The sequence below is a fragment of the Anolis carolinensis genome, unplaced genomic scaffold, assembly GCF_035594765.1.
Source record: "Anolis carolinensis isolate JA03-04 unplaced genomic scaffold, rAnoCar3.1.pri scaffold_11, whole genome shotgun sequence".
Classification (NCBI taxonomy): Eukaryota; Metazoa; Chordata; class Lepidosauria; order Squamata; family Dactyloidae; genus Anolis; species Anolis carolinensis.
This window is the reverse complement of record NW_026943822.1, coordinates 1,532,000-1,555,948: the sequence shown is the minus strand read 5'-3', so window position 1 is coordinate 1,555,948 and position 23,949 is coordinate 1,532,000. Positions and strand designations below refer to the sequence as shown.

The 23,949-nt window shown below is 45.3% G+C and overlaps 1 protein-coding gene across 1 annotated transcript in view; it reads left to right on the top strand.

The window, feature by feature from the left end:
* The window catches only part of adamts7 (ADAM metallopeptidase with thrombospondin type 1 motif 7), a 68,287-nt gene extending 44,338 nt beyond the window's left edge, over positions 1–23,949 (top strand). The window contains exons 17-24 of the mRNA XM_062963154.1: positions 7,803–7,929; positions 8,875–9,088; positions 13,132–14,550; positions 16,021–16,173; positions 16,850–17,023; positions 18,399–18,545; positions 19,778–19,937; positions 21,184–23,949. Coding sequence (XP_062819224.1) covers positions 7,803–7,929; positions 8,875–9,088; positions 13,132–14,550; positions 16,021–16,173; positions 16,850–17,023; positions 18,399–18,545; positions 19,778–19,937; positions 21,184–21,341 — 2,552 coding nt within the window. The 3' untranslated portion in view covers positions 21,342–23,949. The remainder of the gene's footprint in view (positions 1–7,802; positions 7,930–8,874; positions 9,089–13,131; positions 14,551–16,020; positions 16,174–16,849; positions 17,024–18,398; positions 18,546–19,777; positions 19,938–21,183) is intronic.

The following is a 23,949-nucleotide window of genomic DNA, read 5'->3' as shown; positions in this document are numbered from 1 at the left end:
TTCAATGGTATTCAAGTTGGCCAACAATGGAGTCCCCTATGTATGAAGCAGCCAGGCTTTGAAGCTGCAAGGCTGTTCAATGCTATTCAAGTTGGCCAACAATGGAGTCCCCTAGGTATGAAGCAGCCAGGCTTTGAAGCTGCAAGTCTATTCAATGGTATTCAAGTTGGCCAACAATGGAGTCCCCTAGGTATGAAGCAGCCAGGCTTTGAAGCTGCAAGTCTATTCAATGGTATTCAAGTTGGCCAACAATGGAGTCCCCTAGGTATGAAGCAGCCTGGCTTTGAAGTTGCAAGGCTATTCAATGGTATTCAAGTTGGCCAACAATGGAGTCCCCTAGGTATGAAGCAGCCAGGCTTTGAAGCTGCAAGTCTATTCAATGCTATTCAAGTTGGCCAACAATGGAGTCCCCTAGGTATGAAGCAGCCAGGCTTTGAAGCTGCAAGTCTATTCAATGGTATTCAAGTTGGCCAACAATGGAGTCCCCTAGGTATGAAGCAGCCTGGCTTTGAAGTTGCAAGGCTATTCAATGGTATTCAAGTTGGCCAACAATGGAGTCCCCTAGGTATGAAGCAGCCAGGCTTTGAAGCTGCAAGGCTGTTCAATGCTATTCAAGTTGGCCAACAATGGAGTCCCCTAGGTATGAAGCAGCCAGGCTTTGAAGCTGCAAGTCTATTCAATGGTATTCAAGTTGGCCAACAATGGAGTCCCCTAGGTATGAAGCAGCCAGGCTTTGAAGTTGCCAGGCTATTCAATGGTATTCAAGTTGGCCAATAATGGAATCTCCTAGGTATGAAGCAGCCAGGCTTTGAAGCTGCAAGGCTGTTCAATGCTATTCAAGTTGGCCAACAATGGAGTCCCCTAGGTATGAAGCAGCCAGGCTTTGAAGCTGCAAGTCTATTCAATGGTATTCAAGTTGGCCAACAATGGAATCCCCTAGGTATGAAGCAGCCAGGCTTTGAAGTTGCCAGGCTATTCAATGGTATTCAAGTTGGCCAATAATGGAATCTCCTAGGTATGAAGCAGCCTGGCTTTGAGGCTGCAAGGCTATTCAATGCTATTCAAGTCGGTCAACAATGGAGTCCCCTAGGTATGAAGTAGCCTGGCTTTGAAGCTGCAAGGCTATTTTTTATGTTCACTCCTTGGAAAATGATGAGTATTGTGGCCAAATTTGGTGTGATTTGGCCCAGTGGTTTTGTTGTTAACTCGGTCCTAATTATGCATATTACGTTTTTATATAGATAGATTATTATTATCATTATCATTTACCTGCCTCATACTACTGGTGCTACTATATATTATGGTTATGATTATTAGTTACCTTCCTCATACTACTACAAATGCTACTACTACTGGTTATTCTTATTATTTGTTACCTGCCCCATACTACTACTACTACTCATTATAATTTTTACCTATGGTTGGAGTTGGACACGACTAGACTTAATGTCAGGGGAAAAATTTACCTTTACCTATAGTTGGAAGGGACCCCCCAAAGGCCATCTAGTCCAGCCCTATTCTGCCAGGCAGGAAGACACAATCAAAGCCTTCCTGGCAGACGAACATCCAGCCCCTGCTAATAATAATAATAATAATAATAATAATAATAATAATAATAATAGAATCCTATCATTGGAAGGGACCCCCAAAAGCTGTCCAGTCGAGCCCTATTCTGCCAGGCACAATCAAAGCCTTCCCGGCAGACGAACATCCAGTCCCTACTGATGATGATGATGATGATGATGATGATGATGATGATAATAATAATAGAATCCTATAGTTGGAAGGGACCCCCAGACGCCATCCAGGCGAGCCCTAGTCTGCCAGGCAGGAAGACACAAAGCCCTCCCAACAGATGGCCATGCAGCCCCTACTACTAATAATAATAATAATAATAATAATAATAATAATAATAACAATAATAATAACAACAACAACAACAACAACAATAATAGAATCCTATAGTTGGAAGGGACTCCCAGAGGCCATCTAGGCGAGCCCTAGTCTGCCAGGCAGGAAGACACAATCAAAGCCCTCCCAACAGATGGCCATGCAGCCCCTACTTAAAATAATAATAATAATAATAATAATAATAATAATAATAATAATAGAATCCTATAGTTGGAAGGGACCCCCAGAGGCCATCCAGTCGAGCCGTAGTCTGCCAGGCAGGAAGACACAATCAAAGCCCTCCCAACAGATGGCCATGCAGCCCCTACTTATAATAATAATAATAATAATAATAATAATAATAATAATAATAATAATAATAATAATAGAATCCTATAGTTGGAAGGGACCCCCAGAGGCCATCCAGTCGAGCCCTAGTCTGCCAGGCAGAAAGACACAATCAAAGCCCTCCCAACAGATGGCCATGCAGCCCCCTAATAATAATAATAATAATAATAATAATAATAATAGCCCGAAAGACATACAACAACCCAATAATAATAATAATAATAATAATAATAATAATAATAATAATAATAATAGAATCCTATAGTTGGAAGAGACCCCCAGAGGCCATCCAGTCGAGCACTAGTCTGCCAGGCAGGAAGACACAATCAAAGCCCTCCCAACAGATGGCCGTGCAGCCTCTACTCCAACCCTCCAAAGAAGGAAGTTCTGTTCCAAGCCAGTAGAAATGCCAGCTGCAATTCGAATGCCCTTCTCCCACCGTCATCGGGGGAAACAAAGGCACCCTTTGTTGTTCTCGCAGGAGCAGCAGACAATCCGTGGCCTTGTCCGTGGCCGGCCCTCTGGGCATCCCAGTCACTAGGCAACCGCCACTCAATATGGAGCAGAGCAATAAACTGCAGGGTTGGACTATAACTATTTTTTATGAATAAAGCCTGGATTTTCCCTTTAGATCCCCCCTCCAAGAGAGTCACCACTATTGTACACTATTAGTACACTATGTAAGAAAATTTGAAAAAAAAAAAGTCTGTTCCTGATTTGAAATTGCTTAATGGTGCAGTCCTTACTTTGGAAGTTGTTGTTCTACTCCAGGAACTTTGTTTTTGTGGCTGCCACAAACTAGGTTGCAATTGGTTGACGTATTCAGAGATGAACTAGAGCAAAATGCGGTATAGCAGGATGTTCTGCAGAAATAAAGTTTGTGCAGTTTAGGACACTTTTCCCCAAGTTTCGATGATAGAATCAATTAGGAAATGACATTTATAACCCAGGAACAAATATCGTGTTACATAGTGTTGTGGTTGTTGTTGTTGTTGTTGTTGTTGTTGTTGTTGTGAGATGGAGATGTGTAATTTCCTAACCCTGAACCCTGTTTCTTCCATGTAGGATCTCAACCCCATTAGTCAGCCTAACCAAAGTAGAAACGTTGCATTGATTGCTATGTAAAGTGGCAACTTTTATGGAAATCCCATTGATTTGGCACTTCTGTGCATCAAGGTGCCGGCAGCAACACATTCTGTTGTCAAACAGCTCTTATTGTCAGGACGTTTCTTCTAATTTTCGGGTGAAATCTGTTCTTCTGCCATTTGAACACATGGCTCAATTGTGTCCTAGTCTCTTGGCCAATTGGAAATACTGTAAGCTTGCCCATTCCTCCTCAACGGGGCATCCTTCCTATACACAATGTAACCAAAATTGCAAAAAAATCTGTTCCTGGTTTGAAAGTGTTATTTCCTGTTTAACTGTGTGATCATTACTTTGAAAATAGTTGTTCTACTCCATAAACTTTGCTGTTTTGTGACTGCAACAAACAGGTTGAATTGCTTGAGACATTGGGTGCCGTGCCAAAAGAGCTCAGCCGGCATTTGGAAGCAATAGACATTGACAAAATCACGATCTGCCAACTGCAAAAGGCCACCCGACTGAGATCTGCGCCCATTATCCGAAAATACATCACACAGTCCTAGACACTTGGGAAGTGTTCGACTTGTGGTTTTGTGAAACAAAATCCAGCATATAGATCTTGTTTGCTGTGTCATACAACATCATTGTGTCAATAATAATAATAATAATAATAATAAGTACCGTAATAAGTCCTAGACACTTGGGAAGTGTCCGACATGTGATCCAATACAATAGCCAGCAGAGTGTCTGCTGTGGACTCATCTTGTTGTGTTTCAAATAATAATAATAATAATAATAATAATAATAATAATAATAATAATGATGATGATGATGATGATGATGATGTGTGCAGATCCCAGTAGGGTGGCCTTTTGCCAACTGCAAAAGGCCACCCTACTGGGATCTGCATGCATCATCCGAAAATACACCACACAGTCCTAGACACTTGGGAAGTGTTCGACTTGTGATTTTGTGATATGAAATCCAGCATGTCTATCTTGTTTGCTGTGTCATACAATAAAATAATAATAATGATAATAACAACAACAACAACCAGACATCACAGTTGTGGAAATAATAATATGCCAACTGCAGAAGGCCACCCTACTGGGATCTGCGCGCATCATCCGAAAATACATCACACAGTCCTAGACACTTGGGAAGTGTTCGACCTGTGATTTTGTGATACGAAATCCATCATGTCTATCTTGTTTGCTGTGTCATAATAAAATAATAATAATCATTGAAAAACTATAGCAAAATGTGATGCGGGATGTCCCACCTGCAAAAACAAAGTTGTTGCAGTGTGATAAACCTTTTGCATGTTTTTATGATAGAACTAATTAGGAAATGGCATTTCTAACCCAGGAACACATCATCATGTTATTATTGTTGTTATTATTTCCAGCAGCCTGGCCCTTTCTTGGGGAGGGGGCTGAAAGAGAGCCCAGTTGGGAAGAAGAGGGCGGCTGGCTCACAAACACAGAGCGCTCTTTGTGGCGTCTTGTGTGATCCCTGTGTGCCTGTATGTGCGTCTTGGCCCCATGCATTTCCAACTTGACCCCACTGCCCACGGCCCTCCCTCCTTCCTCTGCCGTTTGTTCCTTAATTATCGCATTCCAGACCTCCCTCCGCATCGGCCTCTTGCGCCCAGGAATGCTCAGCCTCCAGCCTCCCTTTGGAGAAACTTCCCGGCCGGCCGTTAACCTTTTCCCTCGCTCCGAAAAAAGCCACTCTGTGCAAAGGGCAATATTTTAGTTTTCTGTTGTTGTTGTTTTCCATATAATTTTTTTATTGCAAAGGTATTAAGAATGGGAAGGGTACAAGAGTGGATATAGAACAGGGGTATTTTAAACATCTTGCACCTTTTATCTTTTTCCATTGTTATCTAATACAAAAAGGTTTCTTTCTATTATTATTATTTTTGTATGACACAGCAAACAAGATAGATATGCTGGATTTCGTATCACAAACTCACAAGTCAAACACTTCCCAAGTGTCTAGGACTGTGTGATGTATTTTCGGATGATGCACGCAGATCCCAGTCAGGTGGCCTTTTGCAGTTGGCAGATTGTGATTTTGTCCATGTCTATTGTTTCCAAATGCCGGCTGAGATCTTTTGGCATGGCACCCAATGTGCCGATCACCACTGGGACCACCTGCAATGGTTTCTGCCAGAGTCTTTGAAGTTCAATCTTGAGGTCCTGATTATTATTATTATTATTATTATTGACACAACGACGTTGTATGACACAGCAAACAAGATAGATATGCTGGATTTCGTTTCACAAAATCACAAGTCGAACACTTCCCAAGTGTCTAGGACTGTGTGATGTATTATTATTATTATTATTATTATTATTATTATTATTATTATTATTGTTTGACACAGCAAACAAGATAGATATGCTGGATTTCGTATCACATAATCACAAGTCAAACACTTCCCAAGTGTCTAGGACTGTGTGATGCATTTTCAGATGATGTGTGCAGATCCCAGTAGGGTGGCCTTTTGTAGTTGGCAGGTTGTGATTTTGTCCATGTCTATTGTTTCCAAATGCCGGCTGAGATCTTTTGGCATGGCACCCAATGTGCCTATCACCACTGGGACCACCTGCACTGGTTTCTGCCAGAGTCTTTGAAGTTCAATCTTGAGGTCCTGATTATTATTATTATTATTATTATTATTATTATTATTATTATTATTATTATTATTATTTTATGACACAGCAAACAAGATAGATATGCTGGATTTCGTATCACAAAATCATAAGTCGAACACTTCCCAAGTGTCTAGGACTGTGTGATGTATTTTCTGATGATGTGTGCAGATCCCAGTAGGGTGGCCTTTTGCAGTTGGCAGATGGTGATTTTGTCAATGTCTATTGTTTCCAAATGCTGGCTGAGATCTTTTGGCACGGCACCCAGTGTGCCCATCACCCCCGGGACCACCTGCACTGGTTTCTGCCAGAGTCTTTGAAGTTCAATCTTGAGGTCCTGATCGCGGCTGAGTTTTTCCTCTTGTTTTTCATCAATGCGACTGTCACCTGGGATGGCGACATCAATGATCCAAACCTTTTTCTTTTCCACAACTGTGATGTCTGGTGTGTTGTGTTCCAGAACTTTGTCAGTCTGGATTCGGAAGTCCCACAGTATCTTTGCGTGTTCATTTTCCAATACTTTTGCAGGTTTGTGATCCCACCAGTTCTTTGCTGCTGGGAGGTGGTACTTGAGGCATAAGTTCCAATGAATCATTTGGGCCACATAGTTGTGCCTCTGTTTGTAGTCTGTCTGTGCAATTTTCTTACAGCAGCTGAGGATATGATCCATGGTTTCGTCGGTTTCCTTGCACAGTCTGCATTTTGGGTCATCAGCTGATTTTTCGATCTTGGCCTGAATGGCCTTTGTCCTGATGTCTTGCTCCTGGGCTGCAAGGATCAGGCCTTCTGTCTCCTTCTTCAGGGTCCCATTCGTGAGCCAGAGCCAGGTCTTATTATTATTATTATTATTATTATTATTATTATTATTATTATTATTAATTGCCTTTGTCCTGATGTCTTGCTCCTGGGCTGCAAGGATCAGGCCTTCTGTCTCCTTCTTCAGGGTCCCATTCGTGAGCCAGAGCCAGGTCTTATTATTATTATTATTATTATTATTATTATTATTATTATTAATTGCCTTTGTCCTGATGTCTTGCTCCTGGGCTGCAAGGATCAGGCCTTCCGTCTCCTTCTTCAGGGTCCCATTCGTGAGCCATAGCCAGGTCTTCTCCTTGTCAGCTTTTCCTTCAATTTTGTCAAGGAACTTTCCATGCAGTGTTTTGTTGTGCCAACTGTCAGCTCTAGTTTGTAGTGCGGTTTTCTTGTACTGATTCTTTGTCTGCTGTGCTTTCTGATTTTTGACTTCAATCAAAGCAAGTTCTTCACTTTACTTTCCATATTCTGCCAGGGAATGTTCTTCTTCTTTAACTGCTTGTTTGACTTGTAAGAGTCCTCTGCCCCCTGATCTTCTAGGCAGATATAGCCGGTCAACATCACTGTGAGGGTGCAGGGAATGATGAATGGTCATGAGTTTTCTTGTTTTTCTGTCCAAATTATTATTATTATTATTATTATTATTATTATTATTATTATTATTATTATTTCCCCCTTACCCCTTAACACTTGTCATCCCCCCTTAGATAGTTGTTGATGTGATTCACAAAAGGATACCATCCATCCATCCTGCCCTTGGTCGGCCCCTCTTCCTTTTTCCTTCCCTTTTTCTCAGCATCACGATCTTCTCTGAGCTTTCCTGTCTCCTCATGTTGTGGCCAAAGTCCTTCCTCTTTGCCTCTCATCTCCTTCCCTCCCGTGAGCAGCCACTGGGCTTTCTTTCCTGGAGGACGGACTGGTTGGATCTCCTTGCCAAGGTCCAAGGCACTCGTGGACCATCCAGGATGACACCCAACAGCACCCAAAACATTTCCTTCTCTTCCGCAGGGGTCCAGAGGCAGATGGTGCACTGCGTGGAGAAGGTGGCCGGAGCCGTGGAAGAGCGCTACTGCCAGGGGCTCGGCCGGCCGGACGACAAGCAGAGGAGTTGCAGCGAGGACCCCTGCCCGGCCAGGTCAGCCCCTTCCTCTCCTCGCAGGCCTTGGCCTCCTCCGGTCAACCTGCCAACACTGAAAAGATCAATGTATTGTCCAAGGCTAGAATCAGTGTGTTCTATATTTGATACTAGCTGTGCCCGGCCACGCGTTGCTGTGGCATTGTCTGGTGGTGTCTGTATTTTATAGGCAGTGTGGAAGAGGCCTAAGTGAGGCCTAACTTTGCCTGTCTCCTGGGCTGAGTGGGTTGCTAGGAGACCAAGTGGGCAGAGCTTAGCTTTCTAACTGGCAGCAATTGGATAAAAACAATTATTGCTCTCCCTCTAATTAGGACTTTATTTTTCTTTTCTTTTTGTTGTATCAACCTAGAGGTGTGGATGATGGGTTGTGTTGTCAAATTTCGAGGTTGGGGGGCCTGTAGTTTTGTTGTTTTGTTGGTCGCTGTGATGCCATCACTCATTTATATATATAGATTATTATCTGAGAACACTGAAATTGTGACGTCGAAGGCTTTCATGGTGGGAATCATTGGGTTGCTGTGAGTTTTCTAGGCTATATGGCCATGCTCCAGAAGCATTCTCTCCTGACATTTTGCCCAGGCATCCTCAGAGGTTGTGAGGTCTGTTTGAAACTAGGCAAGTGGGGTTTATATATCTGTGAAACACATAAATCCTCAACCACTCTGGCAACCACTATGCCAGGCTACACAGAGAAGCCATTGAAATCCAATAGCCCGTGGACAGTTTCAACAGAAAGCAAGGAAATGGACAAAATGTGTATTGAACAACACCAGAATCAAGACAGTGACTAATGAATGCCATCGGACACAGGAGGTCTCCAGGCTTTGCTTGTGCTTTTCCTGCTTGGCAAAAGGGGCCCGGACTGGACGGCGCATGCGGTCTCTTCCAGCTCTAGGGTTCTTTTTTAGTCTCTAGAACTTGACTCTCGCTCTCCTCTGTTGCCAGGTGGTGGACGGGCGAATGGCAGTCGTGTTCTGCCACTTGTGGGGACTCCGGCCTGGTCAAGAGGACGGTCCTCTGCATCCAGAGTGTCACCTTGGACGAGCAGAAGGCCCTGCCGCCCAGCCACTGCCAGCACCTCTCCCGGCCGGACGCCACGGCCCCCTGCAACCGAGAGGTCTCCTGCCCGGCAAAGTGGGCCACTGGAAACTGGTCCGAGGTAAGACAAGCTGAGAGCAGCTCCTGTCGCAAAGCTCATTGTTACCGGTAATTGTGGGAGTTGAAGTCCAAAACACCCGGAGGGCCCAAGTTTGCCCATGCCTGCCGTACACTGTTTCTACACTGTTCAGGTCCAAGGGGTTGAACCCTGTCGCCATAACACTCATGTGCCACAACACCCAGTTTGGAAAGCTCTGCATCAGCTGCTACCGGTTGCCTTGTGTTGTATGTCAGCCTGTGAGTGTGTCTAATGCTCATGATGGGAATGATGTTCATGTTGATTTGCATAATGGGAATGGGGATAATGATCCTGATGATGGGCTCAGGCCGGAGTTAAGTTCAGAAGAGAGGCCTGAGCAAGAAAGACTTTTCACCGATTTTCTCAGAGCAGCAGCTTGAAAAGGAGGCTGAGATGGCTTTGCCAGGTGCTGAGGGAGAGGATAGTGAAACCTTGGACAGAGAGCAAAGTTTTAGTAAACAGAGGCAGAGCCTTCAGAAGCTCAGGCGTTCTGCTCGTTTACAGCAAAAGGAAACAACCCATTATCTAGTAGGAGAGTGAGAAAGAATGCTTTCCTGTCAGTTTATAATGATTCATGGGAGACTAGTGTCTCAGTCGAATCAATGTCTTTTATTCATGCTAGTTCCATTTTTAAGTGCTCCATGTTCTATGTATCAAGCTGTTGCCAAGTTTAAGCTTTTTGCTTGAAAGTTCTTGCTGTTTTGGTTTCTTGTTTTCATGTGCTTTGCTTCATGGTTTCCTATGTACTATGGACCTGGTTTCCTTCTGAAGTTTATGGATTATCTTGGATTTTGGACTTATACTTTTTTACTATTTTTCATTGCTTTGCCTACATACATTCTACAATAAACTGCTTGCTGATTTTACCAAGTTGGTGTGGTGTTATCAAGTCAGAGGTGTACCTGCTCTGGAGTATACTTACTTACTTACCTGGGCAACCCCTCATAGACCGAGGATGATGGTCCTCCAGGTGTAGTGTCTTGGCGGTGGGTCTGTAAGTGGATGTGGAGCCCTATCCTTGATCCGCATGTTCTCCTGCAGTGAAGACATCGGTTTCCAGACAGAAAGCGGTCCCGGTCAGGATTGGCTTGACGCGCCTTCCTCTTGGCTTATTTCTCCCTTAAGCCCTCCATTCGTGCCTCTTTGAATTCCACAGCACTGCTGGTCACAGCTGACCTCCAGTTAGAACATTCAAGGGCCAGGGCTTCCCAGTTCTCAGTGTCTATGCCACAGTTTTTAAGGTTGCCTTTAAGCCCATCTTTAAATTTCTTTTCCTGTCCACCAACATTTTGTTTTCCATTCTTGAGTTGGGAGTAGAGTAACTGCTTTGGGAGATGGTGATCGGGCATTTGGACAATGTGGCTAGTCCAGCGGAGTTGATGGCATAAGAACATCGCTTCAATGCTGGTGGTCTTTGCTTCTTCCAGTATGCTGACATTTGTCCGCCTGTCTTCCCAAGAGATTTGCAGGATTTTTCAGAGGCAGCGCTAATGGAATCGTTCCAGGAGTTAAGTGTGACATCTGTGGACAGTCCACATTTTTCAGGCGTAGAGCAGGGTTGGGAGGACAATGGCTTTATAAACAAGCCCCTTAGTTTCCCTGCGGATGTCCTGATCCTCAAACACTCTCTGCTTCATTCGGAAAAATGCTGCACTCGCAGAGCTCAGGAGGTGCTGTATTTCAGTGTCGATGTTGACTTTTGTGGAGAGATGGCTGCCAAGGTAGCGGAAATTGTCAACGTTTTCTAATGTGACACCATTAAGCTGCATTTATGACATTTCAGAGGGATTGGCTGGTGACTGCTGAAAGAGCACTTTGGTTTTCTTGATGTTCAATGTGAGGCCGAGCTTCTCGTTTGCTTCTGCAAAGGTGTTTAGAGTGGCTTGTAGGCCTTCTTCTGAATGCGCACAGACTACGCTATCATCGGCATATTGGAGTTCTGTAACAAAAGTTGTTGTGACCTTGGTTTTGGCTTTCAATCTGCTGAGGTTAAATAGCTTGCCATCTGTCCGATACTCCGGTGGGAAACCTTGAATGTGAAACCTTGTTGGAAAAGGAACTTCTTATCTTGTTCTTTGGTTTTGTTGTGTTGCTTTCTGTTATTTCGGGTGCCTCTGTGCTGTGGGATTAATTCAGTTCAAACGGCCTAGCATGATTTTCCAGGATTTTCTACCTCTGCCCAAACTGTGTGAATCAGAGTATTTTGGGAGGAAAAAGCCAGGCCCAGTGGGATTTCTATGGAGCAAAAGCAAGGGCTGTTTTCAGACGTGGGTCTGTGGAATGCACTTGTGGGATCAGGGGGTTGTTTTTGCGGCTGCAGAAAGGCCAGCGAGCGCCTTATATCCTTTCTTCGCAAGAGACGGTCTCCGTCGTGCTTTGTTGGCAAACCCCAGTCTTGCGTTCCTGCCTCCACGAGGAATCTCTCTCCTCCCTGTTGCGGTTGGAAAAAAACCAAACATATGGATGGCCTTGGAAGCCTCCGGGCATCAGACTTGTTATTTAGTTATAGAAAGAGACGCTCAGGGCAACGAAGAGCAATTTAATTCAAGTAAAAACAGAGGCAATTGGAACCCGAGGAGAGCACAATTTAAGACATGTTATTAAAACAAAGAAACACGGGCATTCAAATATCCTCAAGGCATCCGATCTCTCTGATTTTAGAAGCTAAGCAGGGTCAGCCCTGGTTAGGACTTGGATGGGGAACTGCCAAGGAAGACCAGGGACTGTTAGCTACATGTCAGAGGCAAAATCTAAGAATTGTATTGTAATGTTTATATGTTATAGATTTTAAATTGTGATTTTATTGTTTTTAGTGCTGTGAGGTGCTTTGAGTCTTGTTTACTGGAGGAAAAGGGGATATTGTTATTACAGTAGAGTCTCACTTATCCAACACTCACTTATCCAACGTTCTGGATTATCCAACGCATTTTTGTAGTCAATGTTTTCAATACATCATGATATTTTGGTGCTAAATTCATAAATACAGTAATTACTACATAGCATTACTGCGTATTGAACTACTTTTTCTGTCAAATTTGTTGTTTAACATGATGTTTTGGTGCTTAATTTGTAAAATCATAACCTAATTTGATGTTTAATAGGCTTTTCCTTAATGCCTCCTTATTATCAAACATATTCACTTATCCAACATTCTGCCGGCCCGTTCAATACGCAGTAATGCTATGTAGTAATTACTGTATTTACGAATTTAGCACCAAAATATCACAATGTATTGAAAACATTGACTACAAAAATGCGTTGGATAATCCAGAACGTTGGATAAGTGAGTGTTGGATAAGTGAGACTCTACTATAATAATAATAATAATAATAATAATAATAATAATAATAATAATAATTCTTCATTGTCAGTTTGGGGAAAGTTCTTCTACCTTTTTTTGACCAGGGATCCCTCTCATTAGCACCAAAAGGGTTACAAGTTGTTGTTGTTATTGTTGTTGTTATATTTTTATCCTGCCTTTTTCTCTATAGGGACTCAAGGTGGCTAACAAAAAGCAAAAATTAAAAACCAATTAAATATTTGGATCCCAATTTGGAAAAATAAGACCTACCCCCAAAATAAGCCCTCGCATGATTTTTCAGGGTCTTTGTGGCTACGCTTCCTCTTGCCTTTCTAATAAAGTTTTATTATTATTATTATTATTATTAATAATAATAATAATAATAATAATAATAACAATAAAACTTGCACTTGGAAGTGCAATTTGCACTTCCAAGAATTTGCAGTACTTTACCAGTCACCTTGTGTTTACAATATTTATATGGTGCACCTTACCCAGTCTACTTTTACAACCTCTCCGTTTTAATCCATGTTTTTATTAGTTCTTGTCATTTGTTTTTATTGGCTAATGTTTACATTTTTATAACTGTGCATGTCTTTTGTCTATTGTTGTGTTTTATATTGCAATTGTTTTTATTCGGGCTTGGCCCCATATAAGCTGCCCTGAGTCCCCTTTGGGGAGATAGAGGCGGAGTATAAAAATAAAGTTATTATTATTATTCTAGTGTTCGGTGACCTGCGGAAGTGGAGCCCAGAGGCGCCCCGTCTTCTGCCCCCGTGACGCCAGGGCCGGCTGCGACCCCTTGCAAAGGCCGGCCTCCGAAACGTCCTGCGTGAAGCCGCCGTGCCGAAATAGTAATAATAATAATAAGGCGGAAAGCACCGTTCCAGACTGGTCCGGGAGCGGCTCCTCCAACGAGATCAACTTCATCCCCGAGGGCCCGATGCACAGGTTCAGCCCTTCCTCGCCCAGGTCCGAAGACCTCAACGTCATCACCGAGGAGGACTTTTCGTCTCCCGACGGCAGTCCAAAGGGGAACGTCTTTGTGGATGACTTCTACTACGACTATAATTTCATCAATTTCCACGAAGACCTCTCTTATGACTCAGCCGGGGAAGATTACAGTAGGAAAACAGAGACCGTCCCAGACATGGAGGTCAAGACAGTGAGCAATGCAAAGGAGGATTCTCCAGAAATGGGGCCCACCCCCACTTATTTCCCAACCATGAAGCCAGAAGTTGGAATGGGAAGCAGAAGCTCGCCAACAGAAGCTCCCGAGCAAAAGAACAAGCAAGAAGCTGTCACGGTTGAGGGGAGCAACATCAATGCTGACACCTCCACCAGACCCCCCATTCCAGAGCAAAGAGAAGGCCCTCATCCGCCCACATCAACAACAATAAGGAATTTCCCTGCCAGAAACAGTGACCGTTCCTCCACCCAAGAGACCCCGGGAGACCTTTCCGAAGAGGACAAGATGTCTCCAACCTCCCTTCCTTCCTTGGCTGAGATGAATCCCAGTTTGCCTTTGAGCAAAGAATATAATAGCGATGAATCCAGGATGACACAGCTTCCCGAAAGCAGGATGGAAGATCCCGGAAGCTCAGCGTTTCCCAATGGCTTGTGGACGATGACGGAGAGCGGCACCGGGGAGGCAAGCACTGCCGCCGAGGTTTCAACTGAACATGGGGACAATCCAGCCACTCCTCAGTTCAGTTCGGTCACAACCGGAGCTCCAAGGACGAGTCGGGGGTCTTCCCCGCTCTCCTCCCAGGCCGTGCATTTTGCAGGAACGACCCCTGCCCTTTCCGACCATCCCGGCCCACCTGGGACCCCGAGAGAGCCGCTTCCGTCCCACAGTCCAACTCTTACGCCAACGTCAGTGGCTCAGGGCTCTGCTTCGCCCGGCCCTCTGCTTTCCAGGCCAGCTGCACCGAGATGGAAGGAACCCAGCGAGATGCAGGCGGGCTTGGGAAACAAGAGCCTCGGCGGCAGGAACGAAAGCGCACCCAACGGGCTCGACTGGGCCTTCGCGGGTCTTGAGCCCAACCTCACGTCGGCAAAGCCAGTGGCGTCTTCGTCGGAACCGCCTTCTCTCGCGGCAGGTGCCTTCAACGCCAGCTGGGAAGCCGGGAACTGGAGCGAGGCAAGTTCTGTGGCGGGAACCAGGGCCACCCTCGTCCTTGTCTCTTCCCAGCATCCCCTTGGGATCCAGCACAAGATCATGGCCAGCTCTGGGGTCAGAGGGGTGGGGTTGGTGGAGGAAGACGGAGAAAACTGGGCCCTCGCTTCTTTCTAGGAGCACCATCCACCAGGTATGGGCAAACTTCAGTCCTCCAGGTGTTTTGGACTCCAACTCCCACAATTCCTAACAGCCCTTTTGGGAGCTGAAGTCCAAAACATCTGGAGGGCCGGAGTTGGCCCATGCCTGTTGTAGACCCCTACAAGGGTTGCCTTTGAATGTGATTTTCCTGCTTTTTGACAGGGAGTTGGATTGAATGGCCCATGAGGTCTCTTCCAACTCTATGATTCTCAACCTGTGGGCCGCAGCCACGAGAATGAAAATCTGGTCTGCAGATCTCCTTCCTCTTTATTTTATTTTGTTTCCACTCTTTTTTGCAGAGCTGACCATTGCATTGGATAGAACACATCAGCTCTATATTATTAAATGTGGTTTTCTATGGGCGAGCAGATGGTGACTACTGGATGGCATATGTTCTGTATCAGAAGCTAGAGCCGATGTGGTCTATCCAATGCAATTTTCTGAATCAGCACCCCAAATAACCCAACAATCAGATTCCTAACTCTTTTGGTAATAATTTTGTAGAGTGGTACCTCAGTTTTCTACTCAGATGCAACTGTCTTTCGAGCTGCATAGGCCAACAGCAAGCTAGGCTATTAATGGTCGGGGGCTTAATCCAATCCGGGCTGGATTCAAACTCAATAGTGATTCATTGCAACTGGCTACTAACCCACTGCATCACAGCCCGGTTTATTTACAAGAAAAATAAGAACTGAGTTTCTTAATAGTTAAATAACTGGGTCTGAGCTATTCTTAACACCCATCTCTTCTAAGGTTTCAAGAGAGGGATAAAACACCAATCATTACATCTCTCCTGACACATAAGCGGAGAGAGATCTCCAAACACACAGCATACACTCAGATGTAAAAAGCTAAAGTCAGAAGTAAATGCTTGCAGTAGAAAAATATTCATTCTACACAACCAATTAGAATTTTTGTGTGTGTGTCAGGAGCAACCGGAGTCGCTTCTGGAGTGAGAGAATTGGCCGTCTGCAGGGACGTTGCCCAGGGGACATTGCCCGGATGTTTTGATGTTTTGTGGGAGGCTTCTCTCATGTCCCCGCATGGAGCTGGAGCTGACAGAGGGAGCTCATCTGCGCTCTCGCTGGGTGGGATTCGAACCTGGCAGCCTTCAGGTCAGCAACCCAACCTTCAAGTCATGAGGCTTTTATCCTCTAGGCCACCAGAGGCTCCTATTAGAATGAGAGTAGAAACTGAGAAACCCTCATCCTATTCTCAGCCAAGTAGTTTCTTCCTCGCTGAGGACGTGAGACTTGGGCAGTGGGGCTGAATTCCAACTCCTCTTGGCCGTAGTGCTCCACCACCTGCGGCCTGGGGGCCATGTGGAGGACCGTGCGCTGCAGCGCCGGGAAAGAGGAGGACTGCAGCGCGGCCAGGAGGCCCGTTCCGGCCCGGAGGTGCTACCTGAGGCCCTGCTCCACCTGGAGAGTAGGAAACTGGAGCAAGGTAGGACAATTGATTGATTGATTGATTTACAGTATTTATATTCCGCCCTTCTTTCTCACCCCGAAGGGGACTCAGAGCGGATCACATTATATACATATAGGCAAACATTCAATGCCCATATACACATAGAACCGAGACAGAGACAGACGCAGAGGCAATTTAACCTTCTCCTGAGGGGATGTTCGATTCTGGCCACAGGGGGGAGCAGCTGCTTCATCATCCACTCTGATGGCACTTCCTTATTCCAACGTTGTAAAATAGTTAAATTTGCCTCCCCACTTTTTTTTATAAGTGGTACCTTATCTCCTACTTGATAGATGCGACTATCTTTCGGGTTGCTAGGTCAGCAACGAGCAGGGGCTATTTTTTATTTTTTATTGACGGGTGCTCACCCCGCCACGGGGTCAGAGTGATTTATTGCAGCAGGCCGCTTTACCAGCCTGCGCCACAGGCCGGCCCCAATGCCACCCGTGGCATCATAAGGAAGCACCCCCAAGGTTCTCATACTGCATCTCCCAGTGTTCCCTCTCACCCTTTGCTAGCCAGCCTAGAAGGAGTTGCAGTCCCCCCTACCGGCTGTTGGGAATTGTGGGAGTTGAAGTCCAAGAGGGAGGGCTGAAGTTGCCCCATGTCTGCAGTAAAGGGTTTGTCTAAATGACCTTTATGGACCCCTCAGTGCTCCAAGGCCTGCGGAGGCGGAGTGAAGGTCCGGGACGCCCAGTGCGTGGACACCCGGGACCAGCGGCCTCTGCGCCCCTTCCACTGCCAGGCCCTCCCCGCCAAGCCCCCCACGCGCATGCCCTGCCACACGGACCCCTGCCTCGGATGGTACACGTCCGCCTGGAGAGAGGTGAGTGGGGCGCTGGGAAGGGCGGGAGCGGCATCAACATTTTCTGTTTTCCAGATCCAGATCAAATCGAATGCTCATCTTTTTAGTGGCTAAATGACCTTGTCAACATTAGTGTCATTTCCTTAGTGCTGAGCTAGAGCCAAAGCCTAAGGGGAAGCAGCTTCAGGAGGTCCTCTTTGAAGGACCTAATCTATAATTTGATGATGATGATGATGATGTTGATGATGATGTTACAGAGAATGAACATGTCAAGCTACTCTGGGACTTCTGAATTCAGACAGGGTTTTGGAGCACAAGACTCCTGACCTTACAATTGTGTTAAAAGCAAAAGTATGGATTGTCGATGTTGCAATCCCAGGGGACGGCAGGATTGAAGAGAAACAACTGGAAAAGCTGGCACAATATGAGGATTTAAAGATCGAATTGCAAAGACTCTTGCAAATCCAGTCAAGGTGGTCCCAGTGGTGATCGGTGCAGTGCCTCAAAACCTTGGCCTGCCCTTGAACACAATCGGCGCTGACAAAATCCCCACCTATCATCTGCAAAAGGCCACCTTACTGGGATCTGCACACATTATTCACCAATACGTCACACAGTCCTAGACACTTGGGAAGGGACCGGTGTGGGATCCAATACAACAGCCAGCAGAGTGTCTGCTGTGGACTCATCTTGTTGTGTTTCTAATAATAATAATAATAATAATAATAATAATAATAATAATAATAATAATAATAATAATTTAGCCGGCGTTTGGAAACAATAGACATTGACAAAATTACGATCTGCCAACTGCAAAAGGCCACCCTGCTGGGGTCTGCACACATCATCCGAAAATACATCACACAGTCCTAGACACTTGGGAAGTGTTTGACTTGTGATTTTGTGATACGAAATCCAGGATATCGATTTCATTTGCTGTGTCATAATAATAATAATAATAATAATAATAATAATAATAATAATAATAATAATAATAAAATGCCTCATTTCATTATAAATAATCAGGTTTCGGAGAGTTGGCAGCCATTTCCTCCCTGAGCATTTTCAGTCAGCGCTCTCTTCCTTCTTTGAGGTGAAAGTGGCAGTTAAAGCCATTTGTCTCAGCAGCAAGCTGGAGACAGCAGCCAATTGGAATTCTGGCTCCTGGCTGGCTCAGCCAATCAGCTGCCGACACATGCCTTTCCAGTCAACCCATTCTATCATGGTGCCCTTTTACAAATCCTCACAGCACCAACATTACAGAGGGGTCCGCTCCGATGTTGAGTCCGAAGGTGCCATCCTGGGTGCTAATCCTGATCTCCGTTCTGCTTCGGGGTGCCCTCCCAGTACCTCTCAAAGTGCCGTCTTTCCCGCTAATGGTCTCTTTCCCACCCAGTGCTCTGAGCTGTGCGGAGGCGGAGAGCAGGAGCGCCTGGTCACCTGCCCCGAGTTCGGGAGGTGTGACGAAGCCCTCCGGCCCAACACCACCAGGCCGTGCCACGGCCAGCCCTGCGCCAGGTGGACAGTGGGGCCCTGGGGTCAGGTAAGCCAGCCTTGAACCCTCAATAAGAGGGAATCTGGGTGGTTTGTGGGTTCTGTTAGGATTTGTATACAAGTCCAAAATATTCACAATCAATTGTAACCATTGAATTGCTTGCGAGTGGAAAGAAAGAGAGGTTGTGTTTTGTGCAGAGTGTTCATGTTTTGTTCATGTTCATGTCAAAGCCTTCCTGATTTTGAGACTTCTGCTGCTCAAATCAGGTAAACTCCAGAGTTACTAAGGGTCCTTCCACATAGCCATATAACCCAGAATATCAAGGCAGATAATCCACAATATTTATTTACTTACTTACAGCATTTATATTCCGCCCTTCTCACCCCGAAGGGGACTCGGAGCAGATCACAGAACATACATATGCAGAAAACATTCAATGCCATTTATACACAGACAAGACAGACAATTGTACATAGACGGAGGTATATATAGGCTTTTCCCATCTTCGGTATCTTGAAGGCTTGTGCTCGGTTCCGGTGTGTGTGTGTGTGTGTGTGTGTGTGCTGTTACTCCATCTCCCTGCAGAAGAGCTTTGTTCGTAAACTTCCTCCTTGATCGAATTTCCGACATTTTTCTGGCATTTCCTTATGAATGCCTTCCTCCCAGCTTTTAAGCGGTACTTATTTATCTACTCTCCTGCCAACCTAGGAGTTCGAAAACATGCACATGTGAGTAGATCAATAGGTACCGCTCCAGCGCTCCATGCAGTCATGCTGGCCACATGACCTGGAGGTGTCTATGGACAACGCCGGCTCTTCGGCTTAGAAATGGAGATGAGCACCAACCCCCAGAGTCAGATACGACTGGACTTAATGTCAGGGGAAACCTTTACCTTTACCTATTTATCTACTCACATTTTGCTTTCAAACCGCTAGGTAGGCGGAAGCTGAGCTAAAGGCCAGGAGCTCACCCTGACCCAGGCCTCAAACTGTCAACCTCTTGATTGACAAGATTTACTGCAGTTGGTGGTTTAACTTTCTGTGTCAAAGCCCGACCCAGTATCTGCTTTGAACTGGATTATCTGAGTCCACACTGCCATATAATCCAGTTCAATGTAGATCTTATACAGCTGTGTGGAAGGGGCATAAGATAACCAGTGCTAGCAGACAGAACGTTAAAGTAAAAAATACCTAACACTGGACCGATGGACGGTGATCTTTGGGAGATCCGTGACCCACGGAAGCCAGTCTTGGGGGCTCAGTTCCCACCCTGCCTTGCAGTGCTCGGTCTCGTGTGGCGGGGGCATCCAGCGGAGGCAAGTGAAGTGCGTGAACACCAAGACGGGGGAGGCGGAAGAGGACCGGAGCCGCTGCGGCCACCAACAGTGGCCAGAGAACATCCAGAAGTGCGGCCTACAGGACTGCGGCCTCAGCGAGCCGAGTGAGTGGAGCAGAGGCCGTGGGGTTGTTTCTTGAATGGAGTCACCTGGACCCCAAGGCTGGCCTCCTCCAGGCCTCTCTGGGGGGTTCATTGGGGCAAAAATGGTGCAAAATCCCAGTCTTATGAGATCTATGAGGTAGATCAGGGGTCCCCAAACTAAGGCCCGGGGGCCAGATACAGCCCTCCAAGGTCATTTACCCGGCCCCCGTCCTAAACTTTAGACTTAGGGTTGACCTAAGTCTACCTGGTCTTTGGAGGTCTCTTTGCTTACCTATGGTCTTGTGAGATCATCTAGATTGTCTTTGAAGGTCTCTTTGCTTAGCTGTGGCCTCATGAGATCATTTCGATGGCTTTTGGAGGTCACTTTCCTTACCTATAGTCATATGAGACCGTCTAGATGGCCTTTGAGGGTGCCTTTCCTTACCTATGGTCTTATGAAACCATCTAGGTGGTCTTTGAGGTCCCTTTCCTTATCTACGGTCTTCTGGTGGCCTTATGAGATCATCTAGATGGTTTTTGAGGGTCCCTTTCCTTACTTATGCTCTTCTGATGGCCTTTTGAGATCATCTAGATGGTCTTTGAGCACCCCTTATCTATGGTCTTCTGATGGCCTTATGAGGTCATCTAGCTGGCCCTTGAGGGTCCCTTTAATCACCTATGGTTTTATGAGACCATCTAGATGGTCTAGATCAGGGGTCCCCAAACTGAGGCCCATGGGCTGGATGCAGCCCTCCAAGGTCATTGACCTGGCCCCTGCCCTAAACTTCAGACTTAGGGTTGACCTAAGTCTGTGTCAGGTTCTCTTCTCCCAGTTGTGCTGTGGGTCAGTCTTCCATCAGAAAAAGCACCAAGACAGACACTGGTAGATTCCAACAGGTTTTATTGTACCGAATACCAGAACCTTCTCTTTGGCCCATTTATATAGGGGCTCTCACATACCAGAGGGTAATTGAGGTTTTATGGCTGGCATCTGTTCTTTGTCAGCTGACCGTGTCAAAGATTGGAGATCATGACAGTGTGAAATGATTTGAAGGCACACAACATCAATCCTAATTTTGAACTATTTCATCCTAGTCCAGCCTCCCAATGGTCTGAGGGATCGTGAATCGACCCTCCACTTAAGAAGTTTGAGGAACTCTGGGGTAGATACGTAGCCTTCTTTGTCCATAGACTGAACAGAGAATCCCAGCCGAACGAGCCCTGCCTTGTCCTCTCTCTCTCTCTCTCTCTCTCTCTCCTTGCCCAGGTGCCTCCTGCGAGCGTGACCGGCTCTCCTTGGGCTTCTGCCAGACCCTGCGTCTCCTGGGGAGGTGCCCCTTGCCCACCGTCCGCGCCCAGTGCTGCCAGTCCTGCCAACGGGCCACCAACCAAAGCCGCGGGGAGCAGCGCGCCTCCCGGAAGTGAAGATACGAGACGCCTGAGGTCCAGGCCCCCCTCACCACTTTCCTTTTTTGCAGGCCCCACCTCCCCATCCGGCCCTTGGCTCTCTCCTGGGCCACCTTGAATGCCTTGAATCCGGGGAACGAGGCTTTGGCCCCGAAACTGCCGCAAAAGGCTCTCTGGTGCTATCCCGCATTTGGCTCCATTCAGGTCTCTCTCTTGGTGTTGGCGGGCCAGCACAAAACTCTTTGGACTGCTGTTGTTTTTGTTGTTTGTAAACGTTATTTTTGGAAATATTTTATACCACTGAACATCTAGCATTCCAAACGGTGTACGTTTCATTGCATGGGTCTTTTTTCGTTGTCAAACCACCTCAGATGAAACCTCCCCACTCGAAAACTCCACTTGTCCGGTGGGCCTCCGGCGGTTGTCGAACTGCAACTCCCATCATCCCCTCCATCCGTTAGCATAGAGCCTTCCACCACGATTCAGTGCTATGGTTTCACAAGAATTGTCGTTTTGTAAGGTCTTGAACTAACCAGTACCCACTAATAGAATACAGTAGAGTCCTGTTTATCCAAGGTTCTGTATTATCCAACACACTTTGCCTTTTAGTAGTCAATGTTTTTGTAGTCAATTTTTCAATAACTTGCGAAATTTTGGTGCTAAATTCATAAACACAGTAATTACAGTAGAGTCTCACTTATCCAACATTCGCTTATCCAACATTCTGGATTATCCAACGCATTTTTGTAGTCAATGTTTTCAATACATCATGATATTTTGATGCTAAATTTGTAAATACAGTAATTACTACATAGCATTACTGCGTATTGAACTACTTTTTCTGTCAAATTTGTTATATTACATGATGTTTTGGTGCTTAATTTGTAAAATCATAACCTAATTTGATATTTAATAGGCTTTTCCTTTATCCCTCCTTATTATCCAACATATTCGCTTATCCAACATTCTGCCGGCCCATTTATGTTGGATAAGTGAGACTCTACTGTATTACATAACGTTATCATGTACTGAACTGCTTTTTCTATCCATTTGTTGTAAAGCATGATGTTTTGGTGCTTAATTTGTAAATGTTTAATAGGCTTTTCCTTAATCCCTCCTTATTATCCAACATTTTCGCTTATCCAATGTTCTGCCGGCCTGTTTAGCTTGGATAAGTGAGACTCTACTGTAATAACAATGTATTAGATGTCATTAAACATTGTATTAAGTACAATAGATTGTTACAAATCACAAACTGTTGCATTCACAGTGTGATGACTAGTCGAAACCGGTTGTGGATCAGGGGTCTACTCATCTTTTATGAAGAATCAAGAAAATAAACAAGAAAGTTTACTCCATTGTGAATGCAACTACCATTCATCATACTGTGACGATTTATCTGACACTAGCTGTGCCCGGCCACGCGTTGCTGTGGCGAAGTATGGTGGTATGGGAAATAAAGTATTGAGGAATTGGTGGTAGTTAAGGTAAAGGGTCCCTTGGGCTGAGTGGGTTGCTAGGAAACCAAGTGAGCGGAGCTTAGCCTTCTAACTGGCAGCAATTGGATAAAAACAATTATTCCTCTCCCTCTAATTAGGACTATTTTTCTTTTCTTTTTGTTGTATCAACCTAGAGGCATGGATGAGGGGTTGTGCTGTCAATTTTCAAGGTTGTGGGGTGTTTACTTTTGTTGTTTTGTCCGCTGCCGTGATGCCATCACTTTTTTATATATATAGATTTATATGCATTTATTGTACATAATACAATGTGTAATGACATCTAATACATTGTTATTTTTCCAATAGTGGGTACTTGTTAGTTCAAGCTCTTGGGAACCCATTTTTTCTTATAGTTTTGTAAGGTCTGCCATGGTGCTAACTCCCAGAATTTCATAGTATTGGGCCATGGCAGCTAACGTGGTGCCAAACCGCATTAATTCCATGTGGATGCACCTAGAGAGAGCCTTTGCCTTGAGGATGCATTGCCTTGTCCCTTTATTTAGCATCTCTGTGCAAGGATTGCAGCCATGGCTTTGCTCCGCTATAAAACAGGTTGAACAGATCCGCTCGCCAGACCCGTTACAACTGGCCAGGACTGATGGGAGTTGCAACCCAGCACCATTCATGGTTTTGGGTCTCAGAACCAAATTCATTCCTTTTAATGGGACCTTTGAGGGTCTCTCCTCAACACCGTCCTTCAGCCAAACAAGAGGCCCAAGGTCTTCTCCTTTCCTCTCTTGACTCAGGAAAAACGTCTGCCTTTCCATATTAACACCACCATTGAGCCGGATTTCCTTTCTCTCCCTAATATACATTGGTCTGGCTCTATTTTGGGAAATGAAGATTGCATACTTTGGGTTTGTTATCACATGTATTCCTTCGCCGAGGCTCCAAAACAAGCCACGGAATGCTCCAAATGTCCCGGTTTCTGGGTTGCCTATAATTTCCAACGTCTGTTTGATGTATCAGATATGAAATGTCTCCAGGCAAAGACAGAACGGGAACGCAAACGCCTCCCCTTTTGGCACCGAGTTACTTACAAGACTATGGCTGTCATTTTGGTTTCTATTTTTTTTAAATGACTATAGCTCTCAAGTGTGTTAAATTAAATTCTTATAACAAACAAA